Here is a 15720-nt window from a genome sequence, read left to right on the forward strand (position 1 = left end):
TCTGTCAGGGCTCCCTGAGGAATTGAGTTTGCTCCGCTGACGTGGGTTCTGAGTTGCTGACTACTGCTACTTACAGGTTCTTCAGGACAGTGCCTGGACCCACAGGAACTAACGATAATACGTGCTTTTGAAGGGCATGTCTGACTGCAGATTTCTCAGTTTGTGCCATGGCCATAGAGCCAAGGAATCTGTTGTTGAATTTTTTTCTTAGAGGGTGACTGTTATCTCTGGAGTCATTGTTGATTCTCATAGTCAGTTCTTGTTAACTTAACTGCCTGTAAAGCTGTGATTATTAAACGGGTACACTAGTCTGACTTAATGAAAAACCTGGTTATAAAATATTTACACAAAGTTGTAGTGGTATTGTGTTCCCCAAAATATTGTGCACCCTAATAAACTTATCTGGGGTCAGAACAGCCACTAGATACAAAGGCTAGAAAATGGTGGCACTCACACCTTTAATCCTAGCACTCCAGAGGTAGAAATCCCTCTGCATCTCTGTGAGTTCAAGGGCACATTGGAAATGGCCAAGCATGGTGACTCACGCCTTTAATCCCAGAAAGTGAGCCTTTAATCCTAGGGAGTGGTGGTAGAAAGCAGAAAGATATATAAGGCGTGAGGACCAGAAACTAGAAGCTTTTAGCTGGTTAAGCATTTGGCTGGTTAAGCTTTCAGGCTTCTAGCACAGTTCAGCTGAGACCCATTCGGGATGAGGACTCAGAGGCCTCCAGTCTGAGGAAACAAGACCAGCTGAGGATCCGGTGAGGTGAGGTGGCTGTGGCTTGTTCTGTATCTCTGATCTTCCAGCTTCACCCCAATACCTGGCTCAGGTTTGATTTTGTTAATAAGACTCTTTAAGGTTCCTGCTACACAAAGTTATTTCATAAACATAACAGCAGTTTTAAGGATTACAAAGAACTGTCTTTGGAGTGCTTTGTTCACTTGGGTATAGTTTCCTGGAACAGAGCTTCTTATCAAAATCAGTCTTAGTGTCATTTGGGTATCTTTATATTTTTAGGATGCTGCTTTAGTCTGATTTCTTGAAATTAGCATATATTTTCATTTTTAATATTTTAATATTTTTATATTTTAGTTCAGTTTAGTTTAGTTTTGTCTTGTTTTTTCCCCTGAGATAGAATTTCTCTATGCAACGGCCCTGGCTGTCCTGGAACTGGCTTTGTAGACCAGGTTGGCCCCAAACTGAACAGAGCTCGGTCTGCCTCTGCCTCCTGAGTGCTGGGATTAAAGGCTTGGGCCACCACCGCCTGGCTTTTAGTATGTTTTTAATCAAAATAGAATTACATCATTTTACTCCCTCCTTCTCCTCCCTCCAGCCCTCTTTCCATGTTACCATCCTAAGTTGATAGTATCTTTTTCTTTGATGATTATCTTGTCACCCCAGTCAGGATAAAAGTTAGTTTTCAAGTGCTTTGTGAATTTTACTACCAGCTTACTTCTAGACTCCAGGTATCTGGTTAGATGAATACTATCATCGTAGTTGCTGCCAGACTTCCAGTTACTTTAGGAGCTTTATATTTGTATAATGGTATTCAGGCATCTGTGGGTAATTACGAGCACATTATTAACAATTTAATTACTGAGCCTTTCTGTTTCTAAAAGCGATATTTTATATACTGATTGTTATTTGCTTTGACTGTTTTCCACCTTTGTGCCTAAACCTGGGGCCAGCACATTGATATTGTGGTGGTTGGTGGTCAGGACCTGTCCTGTGTTGGTGGAGTTGTACTGATAGCAGGATGTATTAGTCTAAAGTTCTCTGTTTTGTTGAGCCTTTTTTTTAATTTTTATTTTTTTGAGACAGTGTTTCTCTATGTAACAGTCCTGGCTGTTCTGGAACTCTCTATGTAGACTAAGCTGGCCTTGAACTCATAGCCCTCCACCTGCCTCCACCTCCCAAGTGCTGAGATTAAAGGCGTGTGCCACCACTGCCCAGCTTTTTGTACCTTTTTTTTATAACACTTGTTAAGTCTTTTTTAAAAAGTAAGTATTGGAATTCCATAAATGATGTTTGTTTGGCAAATTAAACTAATATTTGTCTAGTAAGGCCTTGGACCAGGTCATAACACTGCACTTTTGAGTCTGAATCAGTAATAATTTGTTGAATAACAGAAAACCTTTGTGCTGTGTTTTAGGTATTTTGTATGCACTACCTGAATCTGAACAAAAACTCCAGAACTCTATTCAGGATCTGTGTGTCAAATGGTGGGAAAAGGGCCTGCCTGCCAAGGAGGACATGGGAAAGACTGCGTTTGTCATGCTGCTAAGGAGAAGTCTGGAGACCAAAACAGTATGTGTGCTTCCTTCAGGAAGTACTTAGTGAGGGCTGGATTAGCTAGGAAGGGGTGGATCTGTAGCTTCCCAGCTTAGAGATGTTTCTTACAAAGGTGTATAGAGGTCAAGAGTGATGCACACTCCATGGTGAGATTTAAAGTTGGGCCTTTTCTTGCGTGTTTTCCCCAGGGGTGTGGCTGCTGTCCTCTTTGTCACATGACGGTGAAAGGGTGGTTACTCAAGCTCTGTGTCGTGACACTGTTCTGCAATGGAAAGAAAGCAGGGTGCAGGAAGGACCAGAGTTTCTTGGACTGAGCTGTGCAGTGCGTTTTCCTGAGTTGTGGAGTGGAGGGTGGGAGGAGATAGCTGTGGCCCTCTGAGAGGTAGACATACCTTAGAGCAGGCTGGGCAGGTAGTCAGGAGTGCCCTGGATAAAGGTAGGCATTAGGATTTAGGATTGTGTGGGGATTATTTCACATTATTGCCAAGTCCTAGTTGTGGCTGGGCCAAAGAAGAACAGTTTACAAGTTTGAGGCCAGCCTGGGCTAGGTGAGGCCCTATGAAAAAAACAAACAACAGCCCAAAATGTTCTGTAGAACTACACAAAATATTAGCACATCCTAAAATGTTTTTCAGTTGTTACTCCTGCTTTTTTATGATCCTATAATCTTCATTATTTATGATATAAAATATGTACTTAGCTTGAGACACGACTTTATCATTGATAAAAGAAGAAATGCCTGGAAACAAGTCCTCCACTGTCCTCTCCTGTGTCCTCTCAGGTCGCAGATGTGTGTCGGTTGTGGCACATCCATCAGGCTTTATACTGCTTTGCTTATGATTTGGAGGAAAACAGAGACATAAAAGACATGCTGCTCGAGTGCTTCATAAATGTTAATTATATCAAGAAGGAGGAGGTAAGTGAGCAGTGTTTTTTCTTTTTGGCTTGTTGATGGGCTGTTAATGGATTATTTTCTCAAGTTCATGGGGTTGCTGTTTATGTTTGGCTGTTTTGTGGAAAAGCCAGCGTAGCTTTTAAGAGCTGTGTATGAAGCTGGGCATGGTGGTGCACACCTTTAATCCCAGCACTTGGGAGACAGAGGCAGCAGATCTCTGAGAGATCAAGGCCAGCCTGGTCTATAGAGTGAGTTCCAGGACACCCACAACCAGGGCTGTTACACAGAGAGAAACCCTGTCTTAAAAGCTGCTCCGCAAAAGAAAAAAAAAAAAAAGAATAGAGCTGTGGACTTAAGCCACATCAGTTGGACTGGATAGCCTGATGGATCACATACTTCCTCTCCCTGGCTTATTTCTATCATTGAATTGGGTGGGAATCGGTGGGTTGTAGAGTACTGGAGGAGCCACAATTGCATTTTAAATCAAGAGTGAGTGTTTTATACATATGTATATTATATATATACCTGCGCCGGGCAGTGGTGGCGCACACCTTTAATCCCAGTGCTTGGGAGGCAGAGCCAGGCGGATCTCTGTGAGTTGGAGGCCAGCCTGGGCTACAGAGTGAGTTCCAGGAAAGGTGCAAAGCTACACAGAGAAACCCTGTCTCGAAAAACCAATATATATGTACCTTTCATGGTGAAAAACTGGTTACTTGTTGGAGACTGCCCTGGGGCCAGACTTTCTACACAAACACATACACATATGTAAGTGTGAGAAAGCATATCCCTGTGGTTGAGATCTCTCTTTCCTACTTCTACAGGTTATTTTTTATTGGAGAAGTTGTCTTAGAGTTTCTGTTGCTGTGATAAAATACCACATCCAAAAGCAACTTGAGGAGGAAAGGGTTTATTTCATTTTAAAACTCTCCAGTCACAGTACATCACTGAAGGAAGTCAGGGCAGAAACTCAAAGCAGGAATCTAGAGGCAGGAACTAAAGCAGAGACCAGAGCGGAACACTGCTTACTGGATTGCTTCCCATGGTTTGCTCAGCCTTCATTCATTTTTGTTGTTGTTGTTTTTTGTTTTTTATTTTTTGAGACAGGGTTTCTAAACTATTATGTAGTCCTGGCTGTCTAGGCATTAAGCATAGGTTATTGTTATTTTAATATTGTTGCTTGAAATGTCTTTCTTTTTAAGAGACAGGGGATCTCACTACATGGCCCTGGCTAGCCTGGAACCCTCTGTGTAGATCAACCTAGCCTCAAACTCACAGAGATCCTCCTGCCTCTGCCTCCTAAATGCTGGAATTAAACTCCGTGTACCACCAAGCCCTTCTCAGCCGGCTTGCTTGCTTGCTTTTGTTTTGGTTTTTCAAGACAGGGTTTCTCTGAGAGCCCTGGCTGTCCTGGATCTCACTCTGTAGACCAGGCTGGCCTCAAACTCACAGAGATCTGCCAGCCTCTGCCTTCTCAGCCTGCTTTCTTAAACCATCCAGGACCATATGTCTGTGAGTAGTACCACCCACAATGGCCTGGTCCCTCGCACATCATTCGTTAAGAAAATGCCCCCTGGCTTGCCTACAGGCTAGTCTTATGGAGGTATTCTTTTAAGTGAGGTTCCTTCCTCTCAGTTGACTCTAGCTTGTGTCAAGTTGACCAAACAGTATGCAGAATGCAGGTGGGGAGGGTGTGTGCGTATTGTGAATTGAAACCAGAGCCTCATGCATGCTAGGTAAGTGCTCTACTACTGAGCCTTCCCCTGGCTTCATAATCGTGTTTGATTGGCATATACACAAAAATTGCCATCACACAGTCGTCTCTGTTTCTTTTTCTACCATTTAGGAAATCTAATGAGGGGCTTCTGGCCTGTTGTTGTGCTGCCCTTCGTGGGCCAATCTCATAAGTGAACTGAGCAAGTTCACTGCAAATGGCCAGTTCCAGTTGAGATGTGCTTTAAGTGGAAAGTGCACATGGACTAGAGAACTTAACATGAAGAAAAAGGAATGTGTATTAACGATTTTTATATTTATTATACTTATTGTAAATGATATTTTATAAATACTTCTATATATGAAATATTTTTAGAGCTGGGGCTATAGCTAAGTGGTAGAGATCTTACCTAGCATACATGAGGCCCTAGATTCAGTTCTCAGTCCTGCCAAATTAAAAAACAATGTAAATAAACATAATCTTATATTAACGTGGTTTCTGGAGAATAGTTCTGTTATGTAAGGTGACTATGTAGTGGCTATTGAGTGTGGACTTGGCCCTTGCTAGGGTGCAAGGTGACCATGAATACAGTGCGTTTGGGTTGCATGTGTCCTAAAGGACCAGTCTGTAGTCATTTTTCCTGAAGCAGTAGAGAAGGCTTCCAAAGAGCATTCCTCAGGGTCTCAGCCCTGAGTAGAAAGTCTGGTCCCATGGCAGTCTCAAGGACCCAGGCTGTAGGGCATATGTGATTAGCACCAGTTTCTTTGGCTCCACCAGAACACTCTGTCTCTGACCCTGACTGTGGAGGGCAGGTGCTCTTTGAGACTTCCAGGAAGCACGTGGTGTGGCTTGAGGGAAGTGGCAGCAGAACAGTCACTGGTACAGGGCGTGTGGAGAGGGCTCGTTCCTAGGGTGGTTGTTACGCCAACATCATTGGGAAGATGACAGGCATAAGGGTTGCACCTTCTTCATCTCCAGGGTTGTTAGGAAGTTGGTGAGAATAAAGCGTAAGATGGGGTCAAACAAAGATTTCAGGCTTCTTTGGTTTTGCATTTTCTACTATCCATGATAGCAGACTGAAAGGTTTATGGACCCATGTGAAGGTCTGTATGGCTGTCTCTGAGCTCCTTGAAGACAGACAGACGCTCAGTGCAGCGGCTGTTCTACCCAAGGGCGGAATGTCTGTGGCCCCACGGGTCTCTGCTGTTAGGAAGCCACCTGTAGCCCTTCCCAGTTCAGTCCCCGTGCAAACATGCCACATGATAGTGACACAGGCCTCTTTTTATGACTAGCTGACTTTGGATGTGCTAAACACTTAACTATTTGTTATTAGATGAGTTTCATTTAGTTGCACCTTTATTTATTAATTTGAGATGATGTCTGTGTTGCTAGGCTGTCCTTGATCTTGTCATACTCTGTCTCAGTCTTCCACGTGCCCAGCTTATTCTCATTTTTTTTTTTTTTTTTCATTTACAGGGAAGAAGATTTCTTAGTTTTCTCTTCAGTTGGAATATTGACTTTATTAAAATGATCCATGAGACCATTAAAAACCAGTTGTCTGGATTACAAAAGTAAGTACTACAGGTTTTACTCTGACTTTGAAAGGTTCTCTTGGCTTATTTTATAAGTTGTGTGTGCGTGCGTGCGTGCGTGCGTGTGTGCGATATGTGTGTGTATATGTGAATGGTGCATGTTTGTGTAGTGTGTGTGTATGTGTGTGTGTGGTATGTGTGTATGTGTGAATGGTGCATGTGTGTGTAGTGTATGTGTGTGTGTGGTGTGTGTGTGTGTGTGTGTGTGCATGGTGTGTGTGTGTGTATGTATGGTGTGTGTGCGTGTGGTGTATGTGTGAATGGTACATGTGTGTGTAGTGTGTGTGTATGGTGTGTGTGTGTATGGTGTGTGTGTATGGTGTGTGTGTGTGTGCGTGTGGTATGTGTATGTGTATGTGTGAATGGTGCATGTGGGTGTAGTGTGTGTGCATGTGGTATGTGTGAATGGTGCATGTGTGTAGTGTATGTGTGTGTGTGGTGTGTGTGCGTGTGTGTGTGTGTGTATGTGTGTGCGCGTGCGTGTGGTGTGTGTATGTGTGAATGGTGCGTGTGTGTGTGTGTGTGTGTAGTGTATGTGTGTGTGTGTGGTGTGTGTGCGCATGGTGTGTGTGTGTGGTATGTGTGTATGTGTGAATGGTGCATGTGTGTGTGTGTGTATGTGTGTGTTGTGACTTCTTACTGCCTCAGCTTCCCTGTTGCAGCTGTGAACCACCACCCTGTTTATATTAAAATACTAGGTAGTTGTTTTCCTCTAATAAGTCATTTTTCCAGTAGTGATATTGAAATTGATATTTGAACTTGTAGTTCTTAGTTCTCCTCTTCCCTTCCCTCAAGATGGTATGTTTGCTGCCCAGGTTGGTCTCCAGTCTCTGGAGTAGCTGGAGCAGAAAGCAGTGGTGGTTCTTTTGTCAGGTGTTTGACAGTTAGAGCTTTGTCTCATTCACAGCGAAGTCCATGTCACTAGTATTCAGGGGACATTTTGAGTATAGAGTGCCCCATCTAATTGAGTATGGGCTGAGCTGTGTGGTTGCTGTGAGGAGCTGTGTAAGTAGGAAAAGCCAGACTCACGACGTTCTAGCCTAGTACTTCCTGTACTCAGCAGTCAGCTGCCATGCAAGTGTGTGCATTTGCTTAGGTGCTTTGTTGAGTACCTCCTCTGCTTCTAAACTTAGGTGATTCTAAAGCTGAATCCTATTGCAGCTTTTCCTGTATGTAAAGAACTAGTGTATTTAACGATTTATGTATTTGGGTATGGGTGTGAGTGTGCCATAGCACACAGGTGGAGGTGAGAGTTACTTCTCTCTTCCCACCAGTTGGCATCTTGGTATTGACAGGTCACTGGGTTTGGCAGCAAGTGTCGTTACCAGCTGAGCTCTCCCCAGCCCACATCTGAAGGGTTGACTTTAGAGTTAGTTCTGAGCCTGTGCTGTCACTGCGTCCCAGGAAGTGGTAGTGCTCGTACTGAGGCCTTGACTGAGGAGTCTTCTCCAGCCTCCTTTCCCCAATCCTGTCATCCTCCTCTTTCCATCTCGGGCAGGTAACATTGCAGATGATTTGTGAATCATATCCTATGTCAGTTTCCTCTTCCTAGGGCAGGAGGGTGACTGAAGGGTGGTGGTATATGGTAAAGGTATAATGTTTAAATATCTATTAACATCTTTTTTTTTTTAATAGGTCTTTGATGGTGCACATTGCAGAAATTTATTTCAGAGCTTGGAAAAAGGCTTCAGGGAAAATGTTGGAGGTATTTTCATTTTATTTCATATCTGTTGTAGTCTAGTTACTTAAGTATCCAAGGGTGGGCTATTTAAAACTTGTGCCTAATCTATCTGAAAATAAAGCTGATTAGTGATGCTGATAGAAATGTGACAGGCTGACTCCTGTTGTTGCCCACATGTTGAGGCATCGTCCCAGCTATCACCTTACTGGGATGTGTAGTTTCCGTGAAGTCCAAGGGCTTGTGTTCCGTATTCTGTTATGTCTGGGTTTGGACTGTCCAGTTACCGCTGGTTATTGGGCTATTGGAGTGTTGCTAGTCAAAGGGAAATGTGTTGCAAGTCGGGTGTACTGGGCTAAACAAGATGTACTATTAAAATAATTTGACTGTTTGTTTTTTCTGTGTTCTGACTACTTGAAAGTGTAAAGCTGCATTTGTGTTATATATTAAGGTGCCACTTTCTGTTATGTTAAGAAGTTGGTGCCATCTGCTTTGATTATAGTTAGCCCATCACAGCTGGACTGTCTGTGTTAGGAAGATGTAGCTTGGCCATTCTCAGCTTCAATCGTCTGTCAGCCCATTGTCTGTTTTCTCATTCTATGTTCCTGACTCTTCTCTGTGGAGAGCTGGCAGCGACGGGTGGAGGTGGGAAGGCTTCCACAGGGCAGTGGAGTGCACTTGCTGATGATCATGCAGTTTCTGTCCACACTGCCTTTCTGCCTGCTTACACTTTATAGCTAGTATTTGCCACTTTCTTCTACATCTAGAGATCAAAAGTTACTACATTCTCCTGCAGACACTTTATAAACTAGTTTAAAAGTGTGTAGTCTTTTTGGCAGGAGGGCAGAACCAGGGTGTCATTCTGCATTATTTTAGTTCGCTTATTTTTTGTTTTTAAATTTTTATAACTCATTTTGTTACTTTAATTATGTATCTCTGCGAGAGTCTATGCATATTGAGTTTCAGGTCTTTGGGGGGCCAGAGGCATTGAATCCCTTGGAGCTAGAGTTACAGAAGTTGTGAGCCGCCTGACACATGTCTGAGAATCGAATTTGAGTCCTCTGGAAAAGCAGTTCTTAGTCTCAGTTACTGAGCCATTGCTCCAGTTCTTCCCACTTTTTTGTTTTTTGAGTTTGGACTGGTCTTGAATTCATGGTCCTCCTCCCTTGGCCTTCTAAATGCTGGAATTACAGGTTTGTTTCATCATTTTAATTCATATAGAAAGATAGATACATATATACATATGTGTGTGCATGTGCATGTATGTATATATCTTTTTTTTTTGGGGGGGGGTTTCTCTGTGTAGCTCTGGCTGTTCTAGAACTCACTCCGTAGACCAGGCTGACCTTGAACTCCCAGATATCCACCTTCCTCTGGCTTTCTGAGTGATGAGATTAAAGGTGTGTGCCACTACTGCTGGCCATTTTTATTTTTATTTTTTTTTTGTATTATTTTTAACATTTTTTATGTTTTGTACTTGTGTATGCATGAGTGTGGGTGCATGTGTGCTGTGGCATGTGTGGAGGTCTGAGGACAGTTTTCAGGAGTCAGTTCTGCCACCATGTGGTTCTTAGATATTAGACTCATATTGTCTGGCCTGGCAGCAAGTGCCTTTTATCAGGATCTGGAAAGCTACTCTCATGGCTTTGCTTGTTGTTTTCCTTTCTACGTTTGTGCCATTGATGTGTCGGAGGTGCCTGTAGAAGGGAATGCCATATTCTGAATGTTCCAGTCTGTCTTTATGGCACATGTAACTTGTAGGACAGGTGGCATAGCTCCTGTCTCATTATTTGTCAGATAGCATGTTATCCCACATTCAGAGATGTATCACTGATGTCAGGGAAGGTCAAGATGTCCTTCTCTAAAGCCACCGAGTCCCTGGCCCTGGAGTGCAGCATAACACATAGTCTACTGGGCCTGGCTTTCTGTTGTCTTACCCTGCGGCTCTTTAGCATTGTGGGTTGTCAAGGAGCTTCTCATACACTTTTCCCCAGCACTTGTCAGAGAGTCCCCAAAGATCTCATTTTGGTCTCTGGAGTTCTGAGCTCCACAGTAGAGGCAGTTCCACTGCATTTCTGGAGAGGTTCTTGAAACAGGTTCAAGCTGGTGATGTTCATCCAGGTCATTGTAACTGTTTTGAGGTCTCTCTCTGTCTATGTATACTTCTTTTTCCCAGCCTCTACTTCATCTGCTGAGAGCTGGCTTCTGATGATCGTGGGGAGCTTACCTTGCTACATTGCTCAAACTCACCATCAGATAAAATAGAAGCAAACTAAGCGTGTTCTTTGTATTGAAACTGAAGGAACAGTGAGAGGTGTGGACATATAGTAACAGCTCTGACAGAATAGCCTAGGCTTTCTCCTCTAAAGAAGGGGATCCCATTCTTGCCTGCCAATGCACACTGCCTGTGGGATGTCTGCTTGTCATTGCTCTTATTGTTTCAGACTATTGAAAACGACTGCATCCAGGACTTCATGTTCCATGGCATCCACCTTCCAAGGAGGTCTCCAGTGCACTCCAAAGTACGAGAGGTGAGTGAGGCACCTCTAATCCACCAACTGTGAGCAAATTTGTTGAGATTCTGTTTCAGCTTTACAGGTCCATGTTTAGGTAGTTGGTGAAAATAAATTACTTGAAATGCACTGTAATAGTAGTAAAGTAACCCCTGTACCTGGTACTCTGTAGTTTCTACTGCAGACTCATTTCATAACTATAACTCCCACCATGTACTGGATCTAGACCACAGTTGATACTGGGCCTCTGAGCTGCATCCCAGAGTTCTGGGCTGCTCCCACACCCAGACATTCTCCATGCTGCCTCTTCAACTGTGAATTCTGCTTGAAGCTTGTCTAATGGAGTTACTGTTCTGCTGGGAGGTCTTGAGAATGAGGATGGTAGTAGGAATTACAGATTTAACCCAGGCCTTTGGCTCCTTCATCTAGTGAGGTCTCTCCTGAGCTGGGCCATGTTCATCCTAAGCCAAGAGGTTCCTGAGCTTAGATACATCAGATCACCTACAGGGCATTTGAGCAACACTGGGCTTTGCCTTTAAGTTTCTGATTCAGTAGTACAACCAGTCTAGGCCCAATCCAAAGTGGTGTTTCTTGGCTGGCCGAGGATTCTGTAGGACTTGAGGGCCTTGTCTGTGCCCTAAACAATTTTGGAGGCAGGCAAGAAGACTTATCTCCATAGGTAGTTCTATCTACTATAATGTTAGAACTTTTCTCTAAAGAAAAACCTCATTCTAAAGAGTTGAGAGCGCTTGAACTTTATTGTTTTTGTCGACCTAGAGATGAACTCAGGACCTGTCCATGCTAGGCAAGTGTTCTTCCACTGAGCTACATATCAAGCCAGGGAATGCTTGAACTTGGAGCAGATATTGGGCTCCTCTCTTTAGTGGATCTTAGCACAGATTGTGATATGGAACCTGTCCATAGTGACCAGGAGGTTTGTCAGGGGACAGCTTTGGGACCAGGGTGACATTGGTAAGAAGGGTTGAGGTTCATCTTAAAATAATTTTTTTATTATTGTTATTTTGTTTTGTTTTTGAAACAGGGTTTTTCTGTATAGTCCTGGCTGTCCCTTTGTGGACCAGGATACCCTCAAACTCACAGAGATCCACCTGCCTCTGCCTCCCAAAGTGCTGGTATTAAAGGCTTTCCTTCCTTGAAAAAATAAAATAGTATAGTATATTAAAAAAAAAAAGGCTGACCACTCCAACTGTCTTTTCACTATACTTATCAAATTAAAAAGATTTAAAAGGCCAACTGGTCAGCCTCCATCTAAATCTAAAGGAAAAAAAACGAACAACAAAAACCCACATAGCTAACTGGTCGACCTCGTCCCTTCAAGATTAAAAAAAAAAAAGAAGGGCCAACCACTTGACTGCCTTTTCACTACATTTATTAAATTAATAAAATTTAAAAGGCCAACTGGTCAACCTTCATCTAAGTCTAAAAGTTGGTGGGGTGGGGGGCACACAGCCAATCATTTGACCTGCATTTATTTATTTATATATAGTTTGTTTGGTTTGGCTAAATTTAAAAGTTCATAATTTCATCCCATCAGTCAAAGGAGTTTCTCAGAATTCTTATATTTGGTATCTTGGCAGTTTGTTTCTGCCACCAGCTCTGTGATGAAGAAAGAAAGGGTACACTATCATTAAGCCAGCTGGGCCTGTGTGCTTTAAGAGTAACTTTATGGCAAGTGAATTGTGTTTCTCTTTTAAACTGCTTAAAGTCTTTCTGTGAAGTGAGAATACCATCCATACCAAAACATGATAGCATTGTACTCAAAAAGAAAACTCCACTAACTATGAGACTCATAAAAACAAATGAGTGTGGTAGTGTCTGTTGTAGTTCCATTGATCTGGAGGCTGAAACAGGATCGTGAGTTGGAAGCTAGCCTGAGATGTGTAGTATGAGACATTTTCAAAAATTTAAATAGAGAATGAAACCCTTCATTACAGTAACATGCTCATGCTGTAGTTCAGAGGGTTTTCACTAATATATTTTCTGGAGGAGTGGATTCCAGTGATAAAGCAAAATTGATTTTTTTTTTTAAATCTTGAAGGGACGAGGTTGACTAGTTGGCTAGGTTCAAGGGTCTGTACAGAATTGTGGGGCAATTCTGACTGTCAGAGAAAAAGATGGTCTGTTTCTGATTAATCACAAGTTTTGGGACGAAGCTGGTATCTCACTTAAGCTTGTGCTAAAAGGAGTAGTCTTTTAGAATATTCGTAGAAGCCTGTTCATATGCAGTCTTTTTTTTTTTTTTTTTAAAGATTTATTTATTTATTATATACACAGTGTTCTGCCTGCACACCAGAAGAGGGCACCAGATCTCATTACAGATGGTTGTGAGGCACCATGTGGTTGCTGGGAATTGAACTCAGGACCTCTGGAAGAACAGCCAGGGCTCTTAACCTCTGAGCCATCTCTCCAGCCCCTCATATGCAGTCTTAAGGTAGCTGGTGCCTATCTCTGGTGGGTACTGGAGCCAACAGTTGGTTAATGAGCATTTGAGTCCAGAAGAATCAGGCAAAGTCCTGTTCATGCTCCCTTCTTCCATTTTATTCATCAAGTCAGAGATCTGTGGCGGTTATGTGGCCATTGATAGGCTAGTAAGAGTTTAATTTTTAGCCAGACGGCGGTGGCACACACCTTTAATCCCAGTACTTGGGAGGCAGAGGCAGGTGGATCTCTGTGAGTTTGAGGCCAGCCTTGTCTACAAAGTGAGTTCCAGGACAGCCAAGGCTACACAGAGAAACCCTGTCTTGAAAAACTGAAGGGAAAAAAAAGGAATTTAATTTTTATATTTATTTGTTTTTTGAGATGGGATCTTGCTGAGTTGTCCTGGATGGCCTGTTGCTCCTGGGCTCAGCTTTCTTCTTTCTCAGCCTCTCAATTAGTGGGACAACTGCCATGGATCACTGGGTGGTAGACATTAGAACCCAGATGATAATAGAATTCAGGGCTGTGGATCAATACTTTGGCCAAGACTCCTTGTGATTTGTCTTTTATCTGTTGAAGGTTTTGCCAGAGAATGTTGCAAGTGTCACACTGGTGGGATGGAGCAGAATAAACCTTTCCTCTGGTTTCTTGAGTTTTTTGTTTGTTTGTTTTGAGATAGATTCTTGTAGCCCAGGCTGACTTCAAGCTCACCATCCTTCTCCCTCAGCCTCCTGAGGGGTATACCACTGCATCAGCCTCCTGAGGCGTACACCACTACATCTGACTGGAATGTTTACAAATAACTCTATAGCCTTTGCTTCCTTTCTCTTTCTTTGGCCTTTAGGTGCTGAGTTACTTTCACCAACAGAAAGTCCGTCAGGGAGTGGAAGAGATGCTGTATAGGTTATATAAGCCCATCCTCTGGAGAGGACTGAAGGTAACGTTTAGTGTTTCCTGTGCAGCATGTGCTTCAAATTGAGCCTGGGCTAATTCAGAAGCCTACTAAGGCAGTGAAAATAAGAAGGGAGAGGATGCTTTATGACTTTTCAGAGCAAAATTTCTTATGTTTTTGCACTGTGTTGCCCATACTAGCCACCTGGGCTCACATGATCCTCCTGCCTCAGCCTCATGTAGGTATACACCACCATTCCTGGCTCTCAGTTTTTATCCTTTATGAAGACCATTTCTTCGACCCACTTAACTATAAAGGTGGATCAGTTCTCTACTGCGTAAACAGTTACTGTGACAGATAGTCCAGAGAGGGACTGGAGGTGTACGTAAAATCAGTGAGGCTGCGTGGAGTAACAGCTGTGCCACCTGCCTTTTCTTACACTCTCATGCCTGAGACGAGGGCCGAGGGCAGACACTCGGAGTGTTTGGTTGAACACCTTGTTTTACACCGACAGAATCTGGCAGTAACCATCTCCTAATGATACAGGAGCTCTTTTTTTTCTTTTTAAGGCTGAAATTGCAAAGTTCAATTAAATGCAGCTTTAAAGTGAGGAAGTTGGTCTTTAATATCTGTTGACATTGAACTGAGAGTTTGTGATGAACTTTTGTGATGCCAAGAGTAGAGCCCAGGGCCCCACACATACTGTGTATTTTTCCACTAAGTTACACCCACAGCCTAGTTTTGCCAATTTAAAGGTTAAAATTATGTTTTTATTTTTTGTTAAATTGTATTTATTTATGGGTGTAGGAAACACATGTGGAGGCTAGAATACAACCTGTAGGAGTCAGTTCTCTCTACTGTGTGTAGTCCTAGGATTGTCGGGTGCCCTTGCTTTCTGAGCCATCTTGCCAGCCCCCAAAATCATCTCCTATTTGGAAATGAATTTCTGCTGAAACTGTGGAAGCATTAATTTGGGAACGCTGGACTCTGGACTTCTGAAACTACTCCTGTTTTTATAGGCCAGGAATTCGGAAGTTCGGTCAAATGCTGCGTTGTTGTTTGTCGAAGCATTTCCTGTTAGAGACCCAAACTTCATCGCCGCCGAAATGGACAGTGAAATCCAGAAGCAGTTTGAAGAGCTCTATGTATGTATTGTGTGCTGTGTGTTCATTGCTGACCTGTATGCCTTGTAGCTAGCTGCAGGGTCAGTGCTTGCCAGCAGGGCCATCCTGCAGAGGAGTACCCACTTTGCCCATGTCCCCAGAAGCACAGGTCCACAGTGTCCCTTCCTCCTCTTTAGTCACTCCTGAAACATTCCATTATGAGTCCTTATAAGTTTACCAGGATTGTGGGTTTGCATGCCCTGGCTCCAGTAGTTAAGTGTTGTCACTTTGACTTCTTCAGTTTATCTCTACCGCTCCCACGTAATAGCTTTGTGACTTTCGGCAGGTCCTAGACCTATTCAGTGTCTTCATCTATGACACCATATGGAACATGTGCAGATTCTATTTCATGCCTTTAGTCTGTAAACAATATAGTAGACTAGCTACTCATGTAACCCTTATATGGGAAGCATGGATTGATGCTGTGTTGATGCTTTATATGAGGGACTGAACAGCTGCAGATTTGGCATTCTGGAAGTAGTACCCTTGAGGGTGCCTAGGGACATGGACTGAAGGGCCAGTATTTCTGCAACCTTCAGTGTCT

General features: G+C 43.1%; 1 protein-coding gene across 4 annotated transcripts in view; it reads left to right on the plus strand.

The window, feature by feature from the left end:
• Ncapg2 (non-SMC condensin II complex subunit G2) overlaps positions 1-15720 on the plus strand; it is a 67389-nt gene that overhangs the window by 6869 nt on the left and 44800 nt on the right. For all 4 annotated transcript variants that reach the window (XM_028880924.2, XM_028880922.2, XM_028880923.2 and 1 more), the window contains 7 exons: positions 2154-2308; positions 3075-3209; positions 6376-6470; positions 8127-8196; positions 10614-10700; positions 13966-14058; positions 15033-15158. In XM_028880924.2, coding sequence (XP_028736757.1) covers positions 2154-2308; positions 3075-3209; positions 6376-6470; positions 8127-8196; positions 10614-10700; positions 13966-14058; positions 15033-15158 — 761 coding nt within the window. The remainder of the gene's footprint in view (positions 1-2153; positions 2309-3074; positions 3210-6375; positions 6471-8126; positions 8197-10613; positions 10701-13965; positions 14059-15032; positions 15159-15720) is intronic.

The sequence above is a fragment of the Peromyscus leucopus genome, chromosome 14 (genome assembly GCF_004664715.2).
Source record: "Peromyscus leucopus breed LL Stock chromosome 14, UCI_PerLeu_2.1, whole genome shotgun sequence".
NCBI classification, from domain to species: domain Eukaryota; kingdom Metazoa; phylum Chordata; class Mammalia; order Rodentia; family Cricetidae; genus Peromyscus; species Peromyscus leucopus.